Genomic DNA, 20,355 nt, shown 5'->3' on the forward strand with positions numbered 1-20,355 from the left:
GGAGAGATAACACCTTCCAATGTACAGCAATAAATACCCAAAGGACATTAAGGAAAATAACACTTCACATAAAAGTACTTCAGGTCTTTTTTAGAGGAATCATTCATTTAACTTTGGATTTTGGGGGTTGAATTAAGTAATGCTTCTACATGCAATGAGAATATTTAGGTGAAATTCTGAAAGTGTAACTACACTAGTACTTATGTTGGAAAAAGCTCCAGAGGTCCCTTGTGCATATCCTAACATGTTCTTAATCCTGTATCACGTATTTCTGGTGACCTAAAGCTAAGGTTGTTTCTTATGTGGATGTTTTCCATCATATTAACATTGTGCTTTATGTCTTTATCTTCCCCTACCCCTACTAGTGTAAGGTGCAGGGTTTCAGGAGTCCTGTTGCCTTTCCTCATTTTGTCCATACCATCCCAAAGAGAGTAGTGTTTCTGTTGTCCATCCTCAGCTGAAACAATGGAGCAGAGAAAAAGAAAATTTTAGGTTCAAAAGTGAAGATGTTGGTATTTAACACATCTGGTCCAGGGAATCAACTTAAAAATCTTCTTTGATTGGAGTCTTGGCTCTCTTGACAAGGCATGTGGAGGGTTATGGAGCTCAGAATGGCATCTAGTCCAGCTGGCACACTTAAGTCACATGTGGCTGATCAGCAGGATTCGAAAAAAAGTCTGAATTTTGCATCTGATTTGTATCCTTATTATATGCTGTTCATATCCAAACAGCTGAGCAGAATTCCTTCTGTGTGTGCACAGATACTCTATTTAGGAATGATTTCTCTTTTACATTTTATCTTAGCAGCAGCATTCATCCATTCTGTGATATTTGCTGTGCTTGAAATTAAACTTAGTTCTGCAGATACTATACTTGACTAGATTATTTACTATAAAGCATTGTTCCTCACTGTGTGGAGAGGATGGCTGTGAATCTGTAGTGCTTTCCTGGAGAGGAAGAGAAATGCTGTGCTCTTTTATCATGGCCTCACCTGCAACACAGGGATTGAAGCAACCACTTGATCTTTGAATGTGGTATTTGCCTGCTGGGCTGCTCATTGCACTGACTCAGAGAAAACGACCTGGTGTTCCTAGAATTTTCAAGAGTATCTTTCCTTGTACTCCACCTCTCTGTGTTATAATCTTCCATGATGAGCATAACATAATCAGAGTTTTCCTGGGAAGTCTCTACCATTACCTGCTTTTATTAGCAGGTAACACTTAAGTAATTGAACCTCTCTTTAGATGTGGGTGGCTGTTGAAGAGACTGGCCATTCATACAGCTCTTGCCTTCACACAGTTGTTAGAACCATGAAGTTAGGTGTAAAGCAGATGTTCCTGAGTGTAAAGTAGTGTGGAAGTTAGAAACTGTTCGTAGAGTGTTCATTAAGACTCACCAGACAATGGAAATCCAAGAGGTTGGTGCTTGGAGCACTTAAAAAACTTCCTAAGGCCATTATTTTGCAATTCAAAATGTTTGTCAACAATACTGGCATAAGGTATTCCTTTTCCCACCATGCTGTGCCACTCCACTCCTCAGTTATGCCAGAACAATACTTTGAGAGATCATGCTGTGAATTAAATAAATACATACATTTATTTCTGGGGTCTTTTTACAGCTGGAACAGTTCCCTGTTTAGGTTCACAGCAGGGCCCCCACCGAGTTGTGCCAGTGTAATTCAGGGGCTGGTGAGCCATGGCAGGAGGGTGGGAATGATAGTCAGGGGGGAAGGTGGGAGTTCCTTCAGCTGAATTTGTCACAGAACTTTCTGTTGTTAAATTATGGTGTCAGTCCCCAGCACTCAGCACATACATGAGTTCACATGCTCCGTCTGGAGACTTTGGCAGGATCTGGTGCCCCACCAGCCTCTCCAGGTGGTAGTGATTCGCTGAGAATGCCTTTCCCTTGAGGCTTCTGCTTTTGTTTCCACTGCAGCTCCAGCTGAAGCTGCCAGCTCTTTACATTTGACCCTGAGTTCTCAGATTCTGACGTCGAGAATTTGTGTTTTACATCGTGATGAGCTTTTTTTTTTTCCTGAGTAAAAAAATTTGCTTTCCTACTCTCCACTAACTGCTACGTGGGATGCAGAACTCGTCACTGAGAACAGACTACACTGTAGAGTTAGAGGTTTGTGCAGCATAACAATCCAGGTAGAAGTACATAGAGTAAGATGAAATGTTTTTCCCTTTCCCTATGACTGGTCTTCTTATCAGCAGGTAGGGGAGTAAGAGGACAGTTGTTTTTTTTTTATTTCAGTGAGACATAAACACAGCAAAACAGTTTTTATTCTTATGCTTGTATGGGGTGTGTATCATTATATTTTGTGTATTTGCACTTTGCCCAGGAGCAAAAGCATACACATACACACACAAACCAAGAAACAACCCATCCATATCTACCTGGTATTTCCAAAGCTACTCTTCCCAACTTTTCTACCCATTTCTTTATCTCTAATGCAAATATTCATGACTTAATTACAAGATCAGCCTTGTTTCCTCAGGTGGTTGTGCATGTAAGGTACTGTAAGCTGGACTTGTTTGTGCATGAAAATTAAAGTATTACTAGCCACTGATTATTTGTTTTGTTTCCTGTTTATAAAATGTGAATAAGTTTCAAATGACCCTCCCCTTTACTTACTGAGGTAAATAGTTTGACTTCCTGAGGACATTATTTGTAGCAGATAATACTAATTTATCTGTACCTGTTTGATTTCTGTTTTCAATCCTCACAAAACTTTGAATATGTTAGTGGATTTTCCCCAGGCTTTTTCTGAGACATAGTGGATGTCAAAGGATTGCAAAATAAAAGCTTGGCTAGAAGACATGCATGCTGGTAAAGTACCCCCTGAAGGAAAGGTGTGTGTTCTATCCCACATTATATATTAAAAATTTCAATTCTTAGGACACTGTTCTTCATTATTTTTGCTGCTTATGGACTACTTGTTTGTGACTAATATTTTAAAATACGCTGACAGTTGAGCTTTGTTTACTGGGTCAGCCCACGAGCTTCCATTGTCTTTAGAACAGAAAAAAACATAGTCTTTCATTAAAAATAAAAACTTCCTCATGCAGAGAGGAGCCTGTATGTCAGATCTAGGCTTGAAATATGCCATTTTTGTTGAATTTCCCAGTCCTCCAGAAGTACCTCTGATGGGGGCTTGGCACAGTTGAGCTTGTTAAGTTTGAGAAGGCAGAGTAATGACAGGATGGTTGAACGTCCAGCTGTGTTTGACAGTACTTCCCTCCACTAAATCTGGGTGGCAGATGGGACTTACTGAAGTGACTTACTGAAATTTCTCAATCCACAGCCTTCTTTTGGTGTCCTCTCCCTACTAATGAGGCATTTTCAGCATGGATCCTTCCTGCCTGGCTGTGTGAGCAGCATCAGGGGAGGAAGTGGTCCCTCTCCTGCAGCATGCAGTGGCTTGAGTTGGCCAGAGTTACGGAAAAGTTGTGTTCTAGCATACTTTGCTTGATTTGAAAATTTTAAAAAGGATCTGTTTCTCTTCATGGGATGTCTGAGGCAGGAGGGAAGAAGAAATTGCTCAGTGAAGGACCTACCTATGCTATGAAGGAAATCCAGTGTTGCCATGTGCATCATGTACAAACAAAGCATTTAAAATGTTTAAAGGTACAGCAGCAGTGTATAATGTACTTCCTTTCTGGGAGCTGATACCAGAAATACCTGAGCTACTATGAATTTGTCTTGATATTAAACATTTTGACTTAGCTGTATCTGAAAAGAATGAAAAATAAAAATCCTCTTTCAGATTCTAGTTAACACATGGTCTTATTTCTATCTGATACTAACTCTTATGGATCACTGAATCTGTAAGAGAAATAAATATGACCCGTTATGTTCAATATCTGGATTATGGAAAACAGTATGACCAGAAACTCAGTTAGTCATAACTCTTGCTCTTGTTTTTCTGTTATGGGCATGATGGAAGGTTTTGTTCATTGTCCTGATTTCCATTTTTGAAAACAAATCTCGATTATCCTAGTTGGATTAAAAAATTCTCATAGGAATAAGTTAATACATAATGATACATAAATACTGCTTTTCATCTCTAAGTTTTAGATATTTTTATCCATTATCACAGCCTTCTCTTAAGAGGCAGAAACTCATGGCAATAGATCTTGAATAGGTGAATAAATGTGCTTGTGAAATGACGTGTGTTTTGTGTTTTCCTGAAAAAAGTGTTTCAGTTGAAGTCTTCATGGAGCATCTACTTAGGACCAGTATTAATACCCCAACTGCAAGGTCTTTTTCCTCAGTGAGAAGTACAGTGGTGTCAATGCAAAGAGTCTGTCCCTAAGGATATGAGTTGGTAAATCTTGATTTATTCATGCTCAAAACAGTCTGTTCTTTTATCTTGCATTTCTGAAGACTCAAGGCAGATGCAAATGCAAAATTAGTTGACTAAATCACCTTACATTGTTGGTTTCAAATATGACATTCTTGAAGTTTCAATACTTAAAAATTGCAGAAACACACTTTCAGTCTGTTTTTCTGAAATTAACTGTCTTGGTGCTCTCTGTTGCCCTTTGTTTCATGTCTGTTACTACCTTGATAAAATAAAACAAGCAATAGCCAAACTTAAAACCGCAAAGCACCCAAACGTGTGCTTTTTCTTCTTTTTTTTTTTTAATTCTTACCAGTGGTACAACATAGGAAAATCTGATACAGGTTTAAAAATATTCTTTCTGGTGCCTTTTGAGTGTATTGTTTCCTTTCTCCTTGTATATTATTCAAAAGTGATAAAATTTTCAGAGCTGTGTATCTGCACAAAACAAATAATTTGTGGTTATCTTGGGTTTGAATTATTTTTTTTCCCATCTTTGTCTTTTTCCTGCTGCTGTTGTCTCATCAGGGTTGTGTTATTCAGATGTTTCATAGGCTTTCTTGTGAACCCATTTGACATCAAGTCTCGTGTTCCTCTTCACGCACTTCCTTTGTTCTCCCTTTTTTGTTTCAGGAGGTTTGTTTTCTTCGGGTCCAATGCTGCTTCAGACCACGAAGCTGGCTAAAAAATTCCCACTGGGAATTCTAGACCCAGCACAGAATTCACAGTAGCCTCTCTGCCAGCATTGGTTGTAGGATGGTTTGGGTCAGACCAACCACCTCTGGAATGTTAAAAGTAATTATATCTGTCTTCATCTGCTTAAGAGATTGTGTATGTGTAGGTGTGCACTAGGAGATCTAACTAAATGTTTTAATTTTTCATTTACTATGGGAAAAACAACACACAAAAATTATTTAATTGTAAGCACTAGAAAATTCTAGCTTCTACTATTGAAAAGTGGGGAAAATTGGCTATTCCATTGAGAACTCAATTATTTCAGTTTTATGTCTCAGTCTTAACTCCCTTCCAAGAAACATTAGTTTACAGACATGTTATAAAAAACTAAAATCAAGGCTTCTTTTGTATTTATGTACCTTTTTTGGTTGAGATGGCAGAAGTAATTTTGAAGTACATCTGTGGACTTTATAACCCTTGCAGTATTGCTTAATTACAAAGTCCAGTAGGTTTGCATTGGCTGAAATCAGCATTTTGGACTTCATATCTTATCTGCCTGGATAGATGCTGTTAATTATTGCCATGGGAAAACCAGCATATACTGTCACAATTTTTAGCCGGTAATTTTAATTCACAAGCTTCAGGCATTCTTGTCACTTGGGCAAAAACAGCTGTGTTAGGTTAATTCAGGTTTATCAGACTGTCTGTGGGATTTCTTTAGAGGTGAATGAACCTTCTAAAAGTGAAACAGCATTAGAGAACAACAGACAAGCTTATTGGCTTCCCAAAATATATCCAAAGAATGTGTATTATAAAATCCTACATGTAAGTTTTATAGCTGTGTCAAACTAATAACAGTGTATGTGTGTAGGTATATATAGGAAAGATTGTGAAATGTTCTTGAAAAACTTCTCTAATAAGCTGTGTTACAGACACCTGGCTGAATCCTTCTGAGATTCCCTATTTTCACAACCCAAGCAAATATCTTACAATGCTTTCCAGCCAAATTCACTATTCCAGAGTTAGAGAGGATCAAACAGAGTTTTCACATGTGTTTCTGTATAACGTCCTTGTAATGTTTTGCTCCTTGGCTGATGCTGCTCCCCTAGAGTAGGGACTATAAAGGGATACAGGATGAAGAGTGCCAGTCCCTGAGATGTGCAAACAGGTGAAAGCTTCATTGACATGAGTTTATGATGGTCACTCAAATGTTATTTGACATGTTTTATATGAAATCCCTTGACCTTGCATGTCAGAGAGACCCGTGTGTTGCCTGTTAAGGGCTGCTCACCAGCCACGGTGTCAGATTCTGCAGTTTTCTCCCAAGTGTGAGAACATCATTGTGTTTTTTGCATGCTCCATTTAAATTCTTCTGACATCTGCGTGGGCTGCTTTCCATTCATTAACATAGGGGAGTTGCATCTTCTTCCATGGTGGCTGGTCAGATGCCAAAGGCAGATTAAGTTTCCTTGAGCAAGGAACTTGTCACTGAGGCTCTTCGAGCTGGAGCTGGGAGCTTTGGCAGCCCTGTGAAGAGGCAGTGAGAATCATCACCACAAAAATGATTTTTATGTGTCCTGCTGTGCACCCCTGGATTTCAAATTTGATTTATAGCTGCTCTTTTTATTTTATTTTTCTTTTTGGAAGCTGCATGTGTTTTTCATGCAGGAGACTACAGTGTAAATACTGCAGCATACCCTTCATTCTGAAACTGGATTATTTCTAAAATTACACTTATGGTAATTGCTGGCCTATTTTCCAATTCTTCAAAGTTCTCTGTAAACCCACTGCTGGCTGTGTATTTCCCTTCTTGTATTCATGTAACTGCCTTTATTCTTTATAGTCCTGCTGAGGTGTCCCAGAGCAAGCAAAAAGCAACTGCTGGAGAAGTGCATAAAGCACCACGGCTCAGTGCCAGCTGCTGCTCCCATGCATGGTCAGGCTCCTGGAGACACCACTGGAAACACTGGGGAACATCTCACTGGACAGTGCATGGAACCCAAACGCTTGTTTCAAAGCAAGGTGCAAGAAACCTTGTTACTGTTTGAGATTACTTGGTTACTTGGCAATTTTTTATTCACTCCCCACCACTCTTGGCTTTTACTATATACTGCTTAAATAAATGTTTCTCAATTCAGCTATCCCTTCCAGAACTGCTAAAAATTACCTAGTTTTATGTTTTAGTCTCAATTTCTTTGGAGCAAGCTGTATATATTTTTGACTTACATTTTTCTGCACAGTAGGCTCTTTCTTGTTTTGGTGACTGTCTTTGTTTCTAACCTGGAACATTTTTCTCATGGGGTTATCTATCGCTAGTGTTCTCTTACCTGTGGTTTCCATTTGACATGAATGTGTTCTGCTGCTGAAGAATTCGAAATGCTAAGCAATTTGTAAGCCATAAAAGCTGTCATTGCTTGTGAGGAATGGCTATGGTCTGTGGCTTTTTAAGTGAGCATAATGTGTTTGTTGTTTGCCATTCATATTTAAATTAATGGAGTTGCATTGATGGGGCACTATATATAAGTTTAAATTTATCAAGTCGGAATAATTTATCTTGTGGAAGTGCAGCATCTCAAATATTGGTATTTTAAAGGCAGGCCAGTTTGACTTTATGATGCATTGTATAGGAAATCATGTGAAATCAGGATAAAGGTTATTCTTTAGAAGTGATATCCTGGGGTAAATATTCTGCTTATAGAAGTTGTTCTCTCTGCACTGCCTAAGTGTCTTATTGAGGAAGCAATGGCATTTAAAACTTGATTTGAGGGAAAAAGCATTAACAGGAAAATGTTTGAAAGGTAAGCAAATGCATCTTTATAAGTCGTGTTTGTATTTCTACTTGTATGGATGACTAAAGAGTAGTAGTTATAGTTCTTGGAAGCCTGTATCTGCAGTATATAGAAGTGGAGAATATTTACCTCCTAAAATAGCTCCAAGTTCCACCTCTGCACTCTTGGTTGTTCTGTACTGGTTTTTGTTAGCTGTGGGTGGAACAGATCGAAGAAGGAAGCAGTGGATTCCCGTCTTCAAATTTAAAATGGAAAGACTTTGAGCTTAAAGTAGAATTAGCTGGGTGAAATGGTATTTGTTACAGAGAAAAGCAGGGAGTGTGGCAGGAGTCCTTTGGTTGTTGCAGCCTATGGGTACATCAGATAAAGTAGTCCTGCTGTTCTCATTCACTGTATAAGTTGTCCATTTGACACAGTCTTTCCATGAAGTGCTTGGAAATCTTTTGCAAATTTGACAAATCCTCAGTGTATTATAGTCTTGATTCTTTTTCTGTTATGGTCACCATTTACAGCTATTGTTTAAAGGACTTCTGAATCAACATAAATGCTGTTGAAAATTAAGCACAGTTGAGAGTAACTGCGTAAGATGTGCTTCATGCTTCAGATGACTGCAATTTGAGATTTATTGGCATGCGTGAATGATTCAGCTGCCCTGAGGTGTCTAAGGATTGATGTGGTATTCAAATAACTGGAGTAACCTTCAAATCATGGGGGTTGACACTGCATTTACTTATGGTTTCCATTTTTTGACACTTAGTTACTGAGTGATAGAGCATAGGCAGTTCTGGTTTACTGTACTGGGAAATCCTTACAAAGCACAAGTGAGCACTGCCTGGATGCCCTTGTGATTAACCTGGTAGTTCTTTATCTATAAAATTAAATGATTTAATTGAACACAGTCCAGTTGCAAAGATTAGCATAAAATCTTATTGATCACAGACTGCTGTATGTATCAAGTCCCAGTTATTTCTATAACTGTTACCATTGCTCTGTTATATGCAGAAAATCTTAATCAGTCCAGGGTTGGTTTTTTTTTTGTTTCCTGCCATGGAGTATTTTGACAGCAGCTCAATCAAGAACATACAAAATTACTTTGAAGACATATGAGATAAACATTCTTCAGTCATAAGTATTGTAGATGCCAGCTTTCAGGAGTAGGGACTATTAATCTGCATTTACTTAGGTCACTACAAATCTGGAATAACTCCATTGGAATTGCAAGTTCAATAAAGAATAAATTTATAGCTGCTTTACGCATGGTGATTTCTCTGTAGAAATTTTTGCTGTTAAAATTCTTGTTGATTTTCATTCCCCTGTGTGCCAGCAGTTCTCATTCATACCCCTTAAAGCCATTTTGAAATGCCAGTAGCAGTTCTAACAGCTCAGACCTCTCAGAATATCTCTTATGCTCAGATGATTATGAGGACTGGGGATTTTTTTGCATTTATGGATTTTCTCTTTTACCTGCCTAAAATACACCCCACATTTATCACAGGATAAAAGTTCCCTTTCCCTGAAAGAAGTATTCAGTTTTCTTAGGCTTTGTATAATTGATGCAAAGCCTCACTATTCTTAAGCAGTTCTTACCTGACTGTTCTTCAGTTGATGACCAAATCCTGAGCGAATTTTGCATGTTAGGTTCCCCTGGCTGATGATGGGAAAGAGCACCAAAATGTCTAAGCTGCTGTCATTTCTCCCTATCCTTGTTCTGCATTATTAAAGGAGAGAAAAGTCTAAAGTAAAAATGCTGTGATTGAGATTAATTTTGTGATTCCTTGATCTCAAAACTTCTAATGATGTTATATTCTGGGATTAAACATAATGCAAAACATTATGATCTTTTATACTACAAAAGACAATTGATTTTGGATTGCTGCTACTTTTTTCTTCAGCCTTGCTGAAAGACAGATTTCCTCTGTGTAACATCAATCCAAGGAACTTGACAAATGATGTCAAGATTATGTTTTATTGTCTCTGGGACCCTTCATGTTATGTATTTTTGATGTATGAAAGTGTGATGCAATTGTATGGATGTGTGAATCTTGTGAATTTTAAATTGTTTTCCTGGAAATCAACTTGCTCAAATTTGCTTGTGTTCTGGAGTTTTTACAAAACAACAGTTTCTTTTTTAAAGTCTCCTTTAACGGCAAGCTTACAAAGAAATGCTTAGAAATACGTAATGACTGATATTGATGTTTTGGGTTTGGGGATTTTTTTTTTCCCCCCGCATCTGTGTAGTCCAGTAAAAATAATGTTTTTCTAAGATCACTAGTTTTATTAAGATTCAAAACCCCCCCAGAGACACTTACTACATACAAGTGAGGGGTGAAGTGTGTGAGATACATTACCTAAAGGGAAAGGCTCTCTTCCTGTGCTCATGCATCATCCCAGGCTGAGCTGTGGTACCACCTCCCACGCACATGGCTCTGCTCCGGGTGGCTGTGGGTGCCTCGGTGGCACTGCGCTCAGGGAACCTCTTGGGACAGCAATGAACTTACTGTGTGCTACCTGAACAGGAAAAGGGTGGAAGTAAAACAAGAAAATGTGAAAATACTCACTACAGAGAGAGAAGAAGTGGAATAACCCTTGTTTTTATTTCAATACCTGTTTTCACATGTACTAATTTGATTATAGGTCTAATTCTTCTTCTCTGTCACTATCAATACTTACACTGCTCAGCCTCTGTTATTACAATCAGACAGATATAGAGGAGTTGACAGAGTTTGAATGAAGGCTTTTTTGTTTTGTAATACAGTGGTGTTATTTTGGAATGTTTTTGTCTTAAAAAATGACAGCCTTTTTACACAGTACTGCTTGTGCTGCCTTTTGCTGTTGATGATATCCAAATTAAGAATTGCCTGATGTGGGAGTTGAAAGACACATAACTGAGCAATCCCAACCCTAATGGTGAGCTTTGCTGGTGTCTAAACAATAATAAAAAATCAGTGTAACTACTCTGGGAAATCAGTAAATAAATAAATAAATAGGACTTTTATGTTCTGTTGTCTGTGTGGAATTTTTATGCATCATATGGAAATTAGGAAAGTTCTGCTTTGTCTTCATATGTATTTCCTCTCCAATTTACATCACTAGTGATATCCAAAAGAGAAAGAAAAAAGGAGGAGCAAAGTATAGAGTTTCGTTTGGCAATCCAGAAGTCCCTTTCATATATGTACTTTTATCTTTGGGACCATATTTCAGTTTCCACATCAGCAGTGGTATATGACTGTTGATATTTTCTGTGTTTAACGGTAAATTTTAGTGTAGGGTGGTCTGAATTCCCACGGCAAGTATGTCCATTCAGACACCAGCCTTTTATGAGAAGTCCTCAAAAGCTGATGGGACGCCAGGAGGGAGGACAGATTATCCCATGGTTCTGGAGCACAAGTGTTGAAAAGGAAGAAGCTTCTCCACTGGTGTAAAAAGGGACAGAGAGAAAATGAAGTTGCAAACAGGAAAATATTTATTTGGTCCAATGTGTTTAAGATAAAATCATCCTTTCTTTTAGGGTCAGGACAGTCTTTTTATATAGTAACAATGCCACATACCTATTTTGAAGTGGTAACACTGAGATATTTGGAGAGCAGGCATCTGGATTACGTGATACATGCTGCAGACTTTGCGATGTTTTAATTTGTCATTCCTGTAACTGGATGGGATAGATAAGCAAGTTGGTTGACCTTTGATGGAAAAAGATGTTTTCACTTGTGTTGGACTTCAATTTTATGTTTTGCAATTTTGAAGTAATTCTGTAAAATGCTTCCCATGAGTGCCATTGGTCACTGGAATTAAACAAGTTGAATAGCATAGCCCGTAACATTGGGGAAATGAAAACTGGAAATGTACTAGAGAAAATAAATTAGCAAATTGCTGTGTAATGCTGTTTAGTTTGTCTTGAAGCAGATTGCTTGCTGTTGGAAGGTTATTATTGACTGCGCTTGTATGTTTTGTTTTTTGGCAGGTAACCCTGGACTGGCAGGTTATTACAAGACCTTTATACAGGCCCTTTATTGTGGACTGAACCAGCAGTATCCTGTCTGGGTTGTGAGCCATGCTGGACACTGTAAACCTCCGAGTGGGATGGAAATGATAGAAGGTACAGTACTGTAACCCGTGCATACAATTGTTTGTACTCTTCCAGTTTCGGTGGCAAAACTTAGGCTTATTGAAAACAGATTGACATGAGTTTTAAATGTCTCCATTGTATTTCCACAGAACAATTTTCAGTTGTATGGGAAGAGAAGATATTTAGAAGTATTTTAGGTAAATTAGATTTGCCATACAAATATGTGCTATTAAGAGAATAAAAGAGTTTACTGTTGGCAGTTGTTAGAGACATGTTACAGTGGAGAAGGTCTAGAATGTGTTTATGTTGAGAAGAGTAGATTAGAAAAGTACATTTTTAAATTAAATGTCCAGTTCAGAGATTGAGTAGATTAGGAGAGATTTAATTATCTCTGAATTTAAAAATAGCTGTACTAAATCAGTGAATTACCTGGAAGCAAGTACATCTTTCTGAGACTGGGTATGGGATGTTTGCAGGGGGGAGGTTGCTTGTGTATCTGTTAAGAGTCTTTTGACATGCAAATCTGCAGCAAGAGATGGTGCTCCAAGCACAGTTAGATGGTGGGAACCTGCAGTAAATCCTGTCCTGAAAGCTGATTGATGTTGGAAGTCCTCTGAGCTTGGACAAGCTACAGTGATATAGCAGTAAATCCAGCATTCCTGGTATTTTCTTCCTATATCACACTGGGCTAACACCCCGTTTGGAGACCACTCATTTGGAGTGTGCAAGCATTTAAATTGTGCACTTGACTTATGAATGATGCTGCCCTATAAAGGGGTCTAAAATGTAGCAAACTACTAAGGAATAATATGCCTGATAAGATTTAGTTCAAGTACATTTTGGAAGTCTAATAAAGACTAAAGTAAGTTTTCCAGCAGCAGCCATCAATCACAGACTGCTTCCTAATTGACTGGAGGGATATCACTTAGCAATTTGGAAACTGAACAAAGCTACACCTTTCATTTCTACTTCTGTATGATATCCTTCTATTCACAGAACTCTTGCAAGCCCTGCTCCACAGAGGCACACACCATTAATTGAACATTTCACTGCTGTAATTCTGCTCCTAGCAATCAATCCGCTGTGCAAAACTATTTGAAACTTAATTTTACTCATTGAATACAATACAGAAGTTATATCTCAGTTTCAATTTCCTTATCCTGCTCCTCAGCTTTTAAAAAGACATTTATTTTGAACACTGATGTGAACATAAAACAGGTCAACATCAATCCTTAGGTGTAGGCAAAATTACAAAAAGGAGAACAGTTTTCTACTTTTCTCTTTTTTTTTTTTAATTAGCATAAGACATCGGCATAGACAGCAGGTGTACATACATAGCAATGCTTTAAAGTGGTTTAATTCCATGGACATCTGCTGTGGCTGGATGAGAAATAAGAAATAGAACGTTTCAGACAGAAATAAGTGTAGAATCATGGGATCATTACATTTGGAAAAGATCAAGGCAACCAAATGCCACCATACCCAACTAAACCATATCATGTGCCACATCTGTTTGTTTTTTGAACACTTCCAAGGATGGTGAGTCCACCACTTCCCTGGGCAGCCTGTTCCAATGCTTAACCACTCTCAGTGAAGAAATTTTTCCTAGTGTCCAATCTGAACCTTTCTTGGCACAACTTGAGGTCATTTTCTTCTGTTGTATCCCTTGTTACCTGGAAGAGACCAACCCCTGCCTGCCTGGCTACAGCCTCTTTTCAGGTAGCTGTAGACAGCAATAAGGTCCTCCCTGAACTTCTTTTTTCCAAGCTGAACACCCCCTGGTCCCTAAACTGCTCCTCATCAGATTTGTGCTTCAGACCCTTCCCCAGCTCGTTGCCTTTCTCTGGACACGCTCCAATGCCTCAATGTTCTTCCAGAAGATGGAAGACATGCTTTTGTTTGTCCTTAGGGCTGCCTATAAACTACTTTTGGTAGCAAAGTGAGACTGCGAGTAAAGAAAAATTAAATCAGAAATAAATTATCAATTTATTGGTCCTAATAGTCTGTGTTTACCAAGTGCTACAGAAATATGGAATCCTGTTATTCATATCTTAATCAACTAAAGAGGCACAATTGATGTATTACAATGTTATATACCTAATAAGTAGCTAGTCAGCAGTCATGACTTAATGATACTTAATGTCATTAAGTCAGCATTTGTGACTTAATGACAATATTTGGTCAAATGATAATTATATTCAAGATAAATCTCTACAACTTTATAAACAATACAGATGAGTATTGAGTTAGACACAGTCAAATCAGCAAGGCATGTTTTTTCCTACTGAATGACAGGAAATTTTGAGTGGCATTCTTAATAGTCAATTTACAAAATAAATTTCTAATTAGATCTTTTATGTTCTGTGGACTGTAGAAGATAATAGTGTGTCCTTAAAATCTGCTAAACTAGCCTTGGTTTATGGTTCTTGGTGAAAAAAGATAGGTAATGATTGATTTCTAGTCCATCAAAAGAGTGTTTTCACTGCTTGCTCTTTACACAGGGGGAGTAGGGCCTTCAGACCATTTTGAAACTGAATTACATCCTAAGAAACAGTATGAGAAAAGCAGAGAAGTGGTGAAGGAATAATAAATTATCTGTGAAGACATTGATTATGTGAACCCGAAATGTTAATGTACCATCAGTGTGAAGTTTTGAACTCAAATTAAGTTGTGCATAAAAAGAAATAAATTCTAGCGTTACAGGAAAAATTGGAAGTGGTATGTAGCGTAAATTTATTTGATATATTGCTTCTTGGCTGTTGTTATAATTCATCTGAATGGAGTTTGCTTTTGCAGCCCTCTGGCTTCTAATGAAACTGGCTATGAGTGAGAGTCTGCCTCTAGCTCAAGTGGTATAAATCCAGAAAAAAATTACTGAAATTGTTTGGGTAAAATTAAATTTGTACTTCAGCAAGTTAATAATCTTGTTAATTGCTGGTTAGTTGTCCACCAAATGACAGACAGAAGTGTGGGCATGATTAGCAGATATGAGCCATAAGTTTTTACCTTCATGATATGCTATGCTGGCAGGAAAGAGCCTAAAATAGTAGCCTGAGCAAGACAAAGAGTGTGGTGTTCTGTAATAAGTGGTTATGAGTTCTTTAGGACAGTGATTCCCAAACTGTGATCTGGCTGATCAGATGCAGTTGGCACTTTAGGTGCTTTCCACTTGCTAAGTGGAATGAATAGTAACTAAGAATACTTTTCCAATAACACTTCTGTGTAAGCATTTGCTGCAGTGCCCTTGGAGGTGTTGTGCCACTGTGAATGTGTGGTGCTGGCACGGAGTGGGATTGTGGTCTGCACTGCTGCAAACAGGAGAGGAGGAGGTCATGGAAGTTTGGTGTTCCAAGAGCTGGGTTCCTAAAAATAGGGACTTTTCCTTGTTGTCGTGCATCACAGAATTATAGAATGGCCTGGGTTGGAAGGGAGCTTAAATGTCATTTAGTTACAACCCCCCTGCCGTGCACACAGGCACCTTCTACTAGACCAGGTTGCTCACAGCTCCATCCAGCCTGGCCTTAAACATTTCCAGGGACAGAAGTAACACAGACATAGCGACTCTGTATGCATTTGGTAGTTTTTGCTGGCTTGTGACTCATTTATTTTAAGTAGAATAGATGTTTTTAGCAATTGCTGATGAGGGAAAATACCTACATTGCTGAATCAGGTGGATCAGAGATATTGGCAGCTTCTTTGGTCAGTACAAATACACCTCAGAATTAATCTCTGTTGTACTCAGAAGTTTTTTGACCAGCAAATCCTTATCTGTGCTTCAGCCCTGTATGATTAATTATAACAGCAGATATGTGGCCATACTGAGGTATGCAGTGATAGATGTGTTTAAAAAGCATTTATGTCTTGCATATTTATGTATACATATATACATAGGGAGAAAAGCAGTAGGAAAGTAGCTTGGCTGGCATCTCACATGCAGACATTAAGCTTATGCATATACACATTTAATTCATGTTATATACATTTAATGCACATTAATTTCTATTTCAACATTTTCTGCTTCCTAGGCGTATCAATTGAAGTATCTGAGAGTCACTGAAAAATGAATTATCTTTAATATAAGTTTCTTTGAGGTTTAGTCAGTTATATTTCTGTATTACAGATGCAGAAAACTCTGTAGTCATGTTTATGGCCAGAATATATTAAAATTCTGTTTAACTGTAATGCAGATTTATATGACACAATATCTCACAGTCTAGTGGTATTACACTGTAGATACAATAAAAACCCCGAGTTTCAAGCATGCCATCACAGTAGAATTATGCTGGTTTCACAACTATTTCCCAAGTGTAGCTTTTTAATGTATAGAGAGGGGAAGGTTCCTGTTCATGGAGCTGGCCTTGGCACTGATGAATCACATGGAGCTCCTCACATGGCATTTGTCAGCAGTGAGGGATCCCAGGTCAGGGTGTGCACAGGACTGGTTGTTGTCACAAGATGGGACAGGAACTGTCAGCTCGCTGCAGTGCAGTCCTGCTGCCCCTCGTGATCCAGCAACTGTTGTTGCCCAGAAACTTTATTCTTTCCTTGTCTTGGAAAAGGCACCCTAAGGAAGGAAGCATGTGTAAAAGTTATTATGAGCCATTTCAATGTTGAGGTTTTTGTCTTAGCCTGCTAAGATCTGAATTTTACTGTATGGCTTTAATGCTAAGTGTCTATTTTAAGGAAACAAATGGTCAGTTCATCTTATGAACCCACTGGAATGCTTGAAATCTAGATGTGTGAAAAGTAAGCAGCCCTAGGGATGCTGCACTACTCCAGTTACTTCTTTCCTTTAAACCACATTCAGTTAATTATTCATGGAGGTCCCGTAATCATGCCCATAACTCTGCAAATACATCCTTAGAGTGATATCTTGGCATTTGGCATTGACTTTATCAGTCCTGCTTAATTTTAAGCATGTGTTTAAAAGTCTTGTTGCATTCAATATCAAAACTAAGAAAATTAGGATTTTGCCTTATATGAAGTATTTCTAAGTTGCTCTGTTGTTTTCTTTTCTGGCCTTTCAAAGTGTTAACATCTTTAAGTGTTTATATTATCATACCTTAGCAGCCATGTATTTAATTATAAAGATCCTTTAAACACTATTAAGCTCATTTTGGTACCACTTCATATATATCCCATTGAGTTTGACTGAGTAGTGACTAATTTTTGCTGACATTACAAGGAATAGGACTTTGTCTTTACATTTCTTATGGCTATATGTAAAATAGATTCTCTGCATTCTCTTATTTCTTTCAAGATTTTCCACTAAGCCTATTGACATAATATGTATTGGAATATTATTTTAAAATGTCCATTTGGAGAACTTTTTAATCCATTCTAGTACTTTATTTAACTAATTCCTTGGTTTAAAAAAAACACAAATTTTTATCCATACCTACAAATAAGAAAAAAAAATCAGTTTTTAAAGATTTTTTAAAACTGGTACAATCTTTTGATCTTTATCCAGACAACAACATGTTAAAAAAAAAAAAGAAGGCAAGAATTCATCCATTAGAGAGCACAATATCTTTACTGCATTCCAGGAAACTTTGGATGCAGGTTTTGAAATTGATTATGAGTTATTTTCTGCATTTCATCCCATGACATAGGTATGTTCTCCAGCTGATACCACCATTTCTGTTTAGATGCAGGTGGCTTTTAGTGGGGGGGAGGGGGGGGAAGTGTTCAAGAATGTTCTGCCTCATGAAGAGGTAACAGTTCCATCTTCTGGAGTCTGTTTGAAGGCAGGTCACAGTTCCTTGGGATGAGCAGTGCTGTGATGTTTCAGAGTAGCTTGTTTAAATGTTTACCATATCATTAAAGGGAAAGTAAAGACCTAATGTAATTTGAAAAAAATCACAGTATTTAGATGATCAGGTTATTTTCCCCAGGGAGAATATTTAGGAATCTTTTAACACAACTCAGTTTGAAAGATATTATTGCATCTGCTAACAGAATGACAATGAAGTAACCCCACAGCAGGGAATAATTGTTATGTCTGAAGGTGTAAGAGGCCTGGATTTGTTTTTATAGTTGAGTCAAAAAGTTTATTCACTTCACAGGTTGGCTGCAGGAAGAAAAGCTGATCAATAGTTTAATTTAGCAATTCTAATTTATATTACGGACCTTTGATTTCATTTTGATACCCACAAAACTTGCAACAAATGGTGCAGATCTTGATGGGATCAGTCCAGTGTTTAATGGCATTTTTATTTTCAATTGATGGTGATTTACAGCTGTAACAGTGAGAAACCATCAGTAATGCACAACATCATTCCATTTTTTGTAAAAATAATCAGGTTTGGAACATGGACCCTTTCTGGTTTTGTTTCAGTTTTAGGAATTTCCCTTCCTTTGAGGAGCAATGTAGGCATTATAGGGAAATACAGGAAACTGTAAGGCAGAGTGTGCAGAAGAAGTGATTGCAAATGGCCTTATTCTTAAATAATCAGTAATGAATTACTGTTACCTCTAGTGTATCTTAAATCTGTAAGATCTGAGTAGAGGCAGAGTGCTTGAAGAAATGATAAAGAACAAAATTATGTGGTACTGTGGATTCAGGTTGAATGAGTGAGTCTCATTGCTGCTTGCTGGATGAAGTTTTTCTTTTTTCTAGTTTTGATACCACGTGGCACTATTGTCTTTCTTTAAGATAGACATATTCTTACCTTTCTAAAGGCTGAATTTGAGGTTTTGTCGATTAATACATATATTGAAATAACCTAATTTACTACAGTTATTGAATTACTTGGTGTGGTCAGGTGATTACTTGTTTGCCAAGTAATTCCCCATTGGGTTAAACATTGTAGCAGTTAATTAAAATTCTTTGGCATTGCCATTGTAGTGTCACTTTTTTTAGAACAGAACTATGGTTTCAAGTGTATTATTGCTAAGCTTGCTGCCACTTCCTTCCATGCTATGGTTTACATGATTTGGGGGATTTTTCAGTTAGTCACAAAGAGGGCAATATCAGTGTTCCTGAATACACTTCAGTATGAAACTACTTGAGTATATTTGGAGCTGTTTATGTATGCAATGCAGGTGAAACTCAGGTGGTATCTTATTATATAAATTATACTGTAAAGCCTCAGGCAGTTTCAAAATGTTTGTATTGAGCTGTTGCTTCAATGTCTGCTAATGTAAATGAGTGAGGAAACCAGACTTTTTACAACCGTGACTCTAGAGCTGCTTGGGGTGGACTGATTTACTTTCCATGAAGGACCTCTCACATGTGCAAAATGAACACAAAAAATCCCTTATTCATCCCCTACCATGGGCAGAGACACCTTCCTTGAGATAAGGCTGCTCAAAGCCCAGTCCAACTTGTCCTTAAGGGATGGGACATCTGCAACTCACAGTAAAGAATTTCTTCCTTATACCTAAACTAAAACTGCCCTCTTCCATTTTAAAACTATTTCCCTTTCTCCTATCACTTCATGCCCTTGTAAAAGTCCCTCTCTGTCTTGCTTGTAGCCCCTTTAAGGATTCAGTTTTGTACTAGTGGCAGTTCAGTCTCTATTTTACCTATCAGGTAAAACTGCAAGAGGAATAAAGCTATCACAGCAGTACCTTGGGCAGGTTGCCATAGTTGTATGCTGGGCACTTCAGGTGGGTGGCTAAGAAAGAAACCTTCAGCATTTGCTTCAGGAAGGTTAAAAAAGAAACTGCTATCTTGGTAACAGATAATTAAATTTTAAACAGTGTAACAGAACACTGGAGAAGAAAAGATAAAAATCAGAATTTAAAGTAGTCATTTCACAAAAATGTGTTTCTTCCGCAAAGATACAAAATCTGCACTGAACAGCATATGCAAATGGTTACTTGAAGCATCAGCAACTGATAAAGAAACCTACTACATTTATACAAAGTACAAGGTGAAATTCTATTTGCTCTGCCAAGTTCTACCATTGATTTTCATAAATTCAGACTTTTGCAGGTGCTATTTTGTCTGTTTCTCTTTTGTCAGTGGGGATCAGTGCTGGGAGTCACTGAGCCATAGTTGGTTCCCTCTGCTGTCATGACACACTCCTTGTGTGAAGAGGAGCCCAGGCAGAGATTACAAAGCTTTTCAAGGCGGGTGGCATTGGGAGTGTTGACTGAGTCCTGTGAGGTGGCACTGCATTGCAGAATATTTTGCAGACATGCTGTGCTGCAGCCCTCAGCACTGCTAGCAGGGGGTCGTGTTCTCTGCTGGCATAAACTGACATAGCTCTTTGCAGTCAGTTCTGTGCTACCAGTTTACTGCAGCGGGGAATATAAGATAATAATTTTGAAGGGTTCTTATAATCTATCAGTTTTGAGGGATACAGAGGAAAGATGGAAAAATGTTATGCTTGCCTAAGTGGATTGTTTACTCCTTAAAAAGGGTGTTGTTGTTACAGAATTTACAATATGAAATTTAGCATTTCTATGGACAAATGAACATAGAAACCTACACTTCTCTTTATACTTCTATTGAAACAGTGTCATCCAAGATG

General features: G+C 37.9%; 1 protein-coding gene across 1 annotated transcript in view; it reads left to right on the top strand.

Moving 5' to 3' along the window:
- LDAH (lipid droplet associated hydrolase) overlaps positions 1-20,355 on the top strand; it is a 112,693-nt gene that overhangs the window by 20,056 nt on the left and 72,282 nt on the right. The window contains exon 3 of the mRNA XM_038131293.1: positions 11,771-11,905. Within this exon, the coding sequence (XP_037987221.1) occupies positions 11,771-11,905 (135 nt within the window). The remainder of the gene's footprint in view (positions 1-11,770; positions 11,906-20,355) is intronic.

This window comes from Motacilla alba, chromosome 3 (assembly GCF_015832195.1).
Source record: "Motacilla alba alba isolate MOTALB_02 chromosome 3, Motacilla_alba_V1.0_pri, whole genome shotgun sequence".
NCBI classification, from domain to species: Eukaryota; Metazoa; Chordata; class Aves; order Passeriformes; family Motacillidae; genus Motacilla; species Motacilla alba.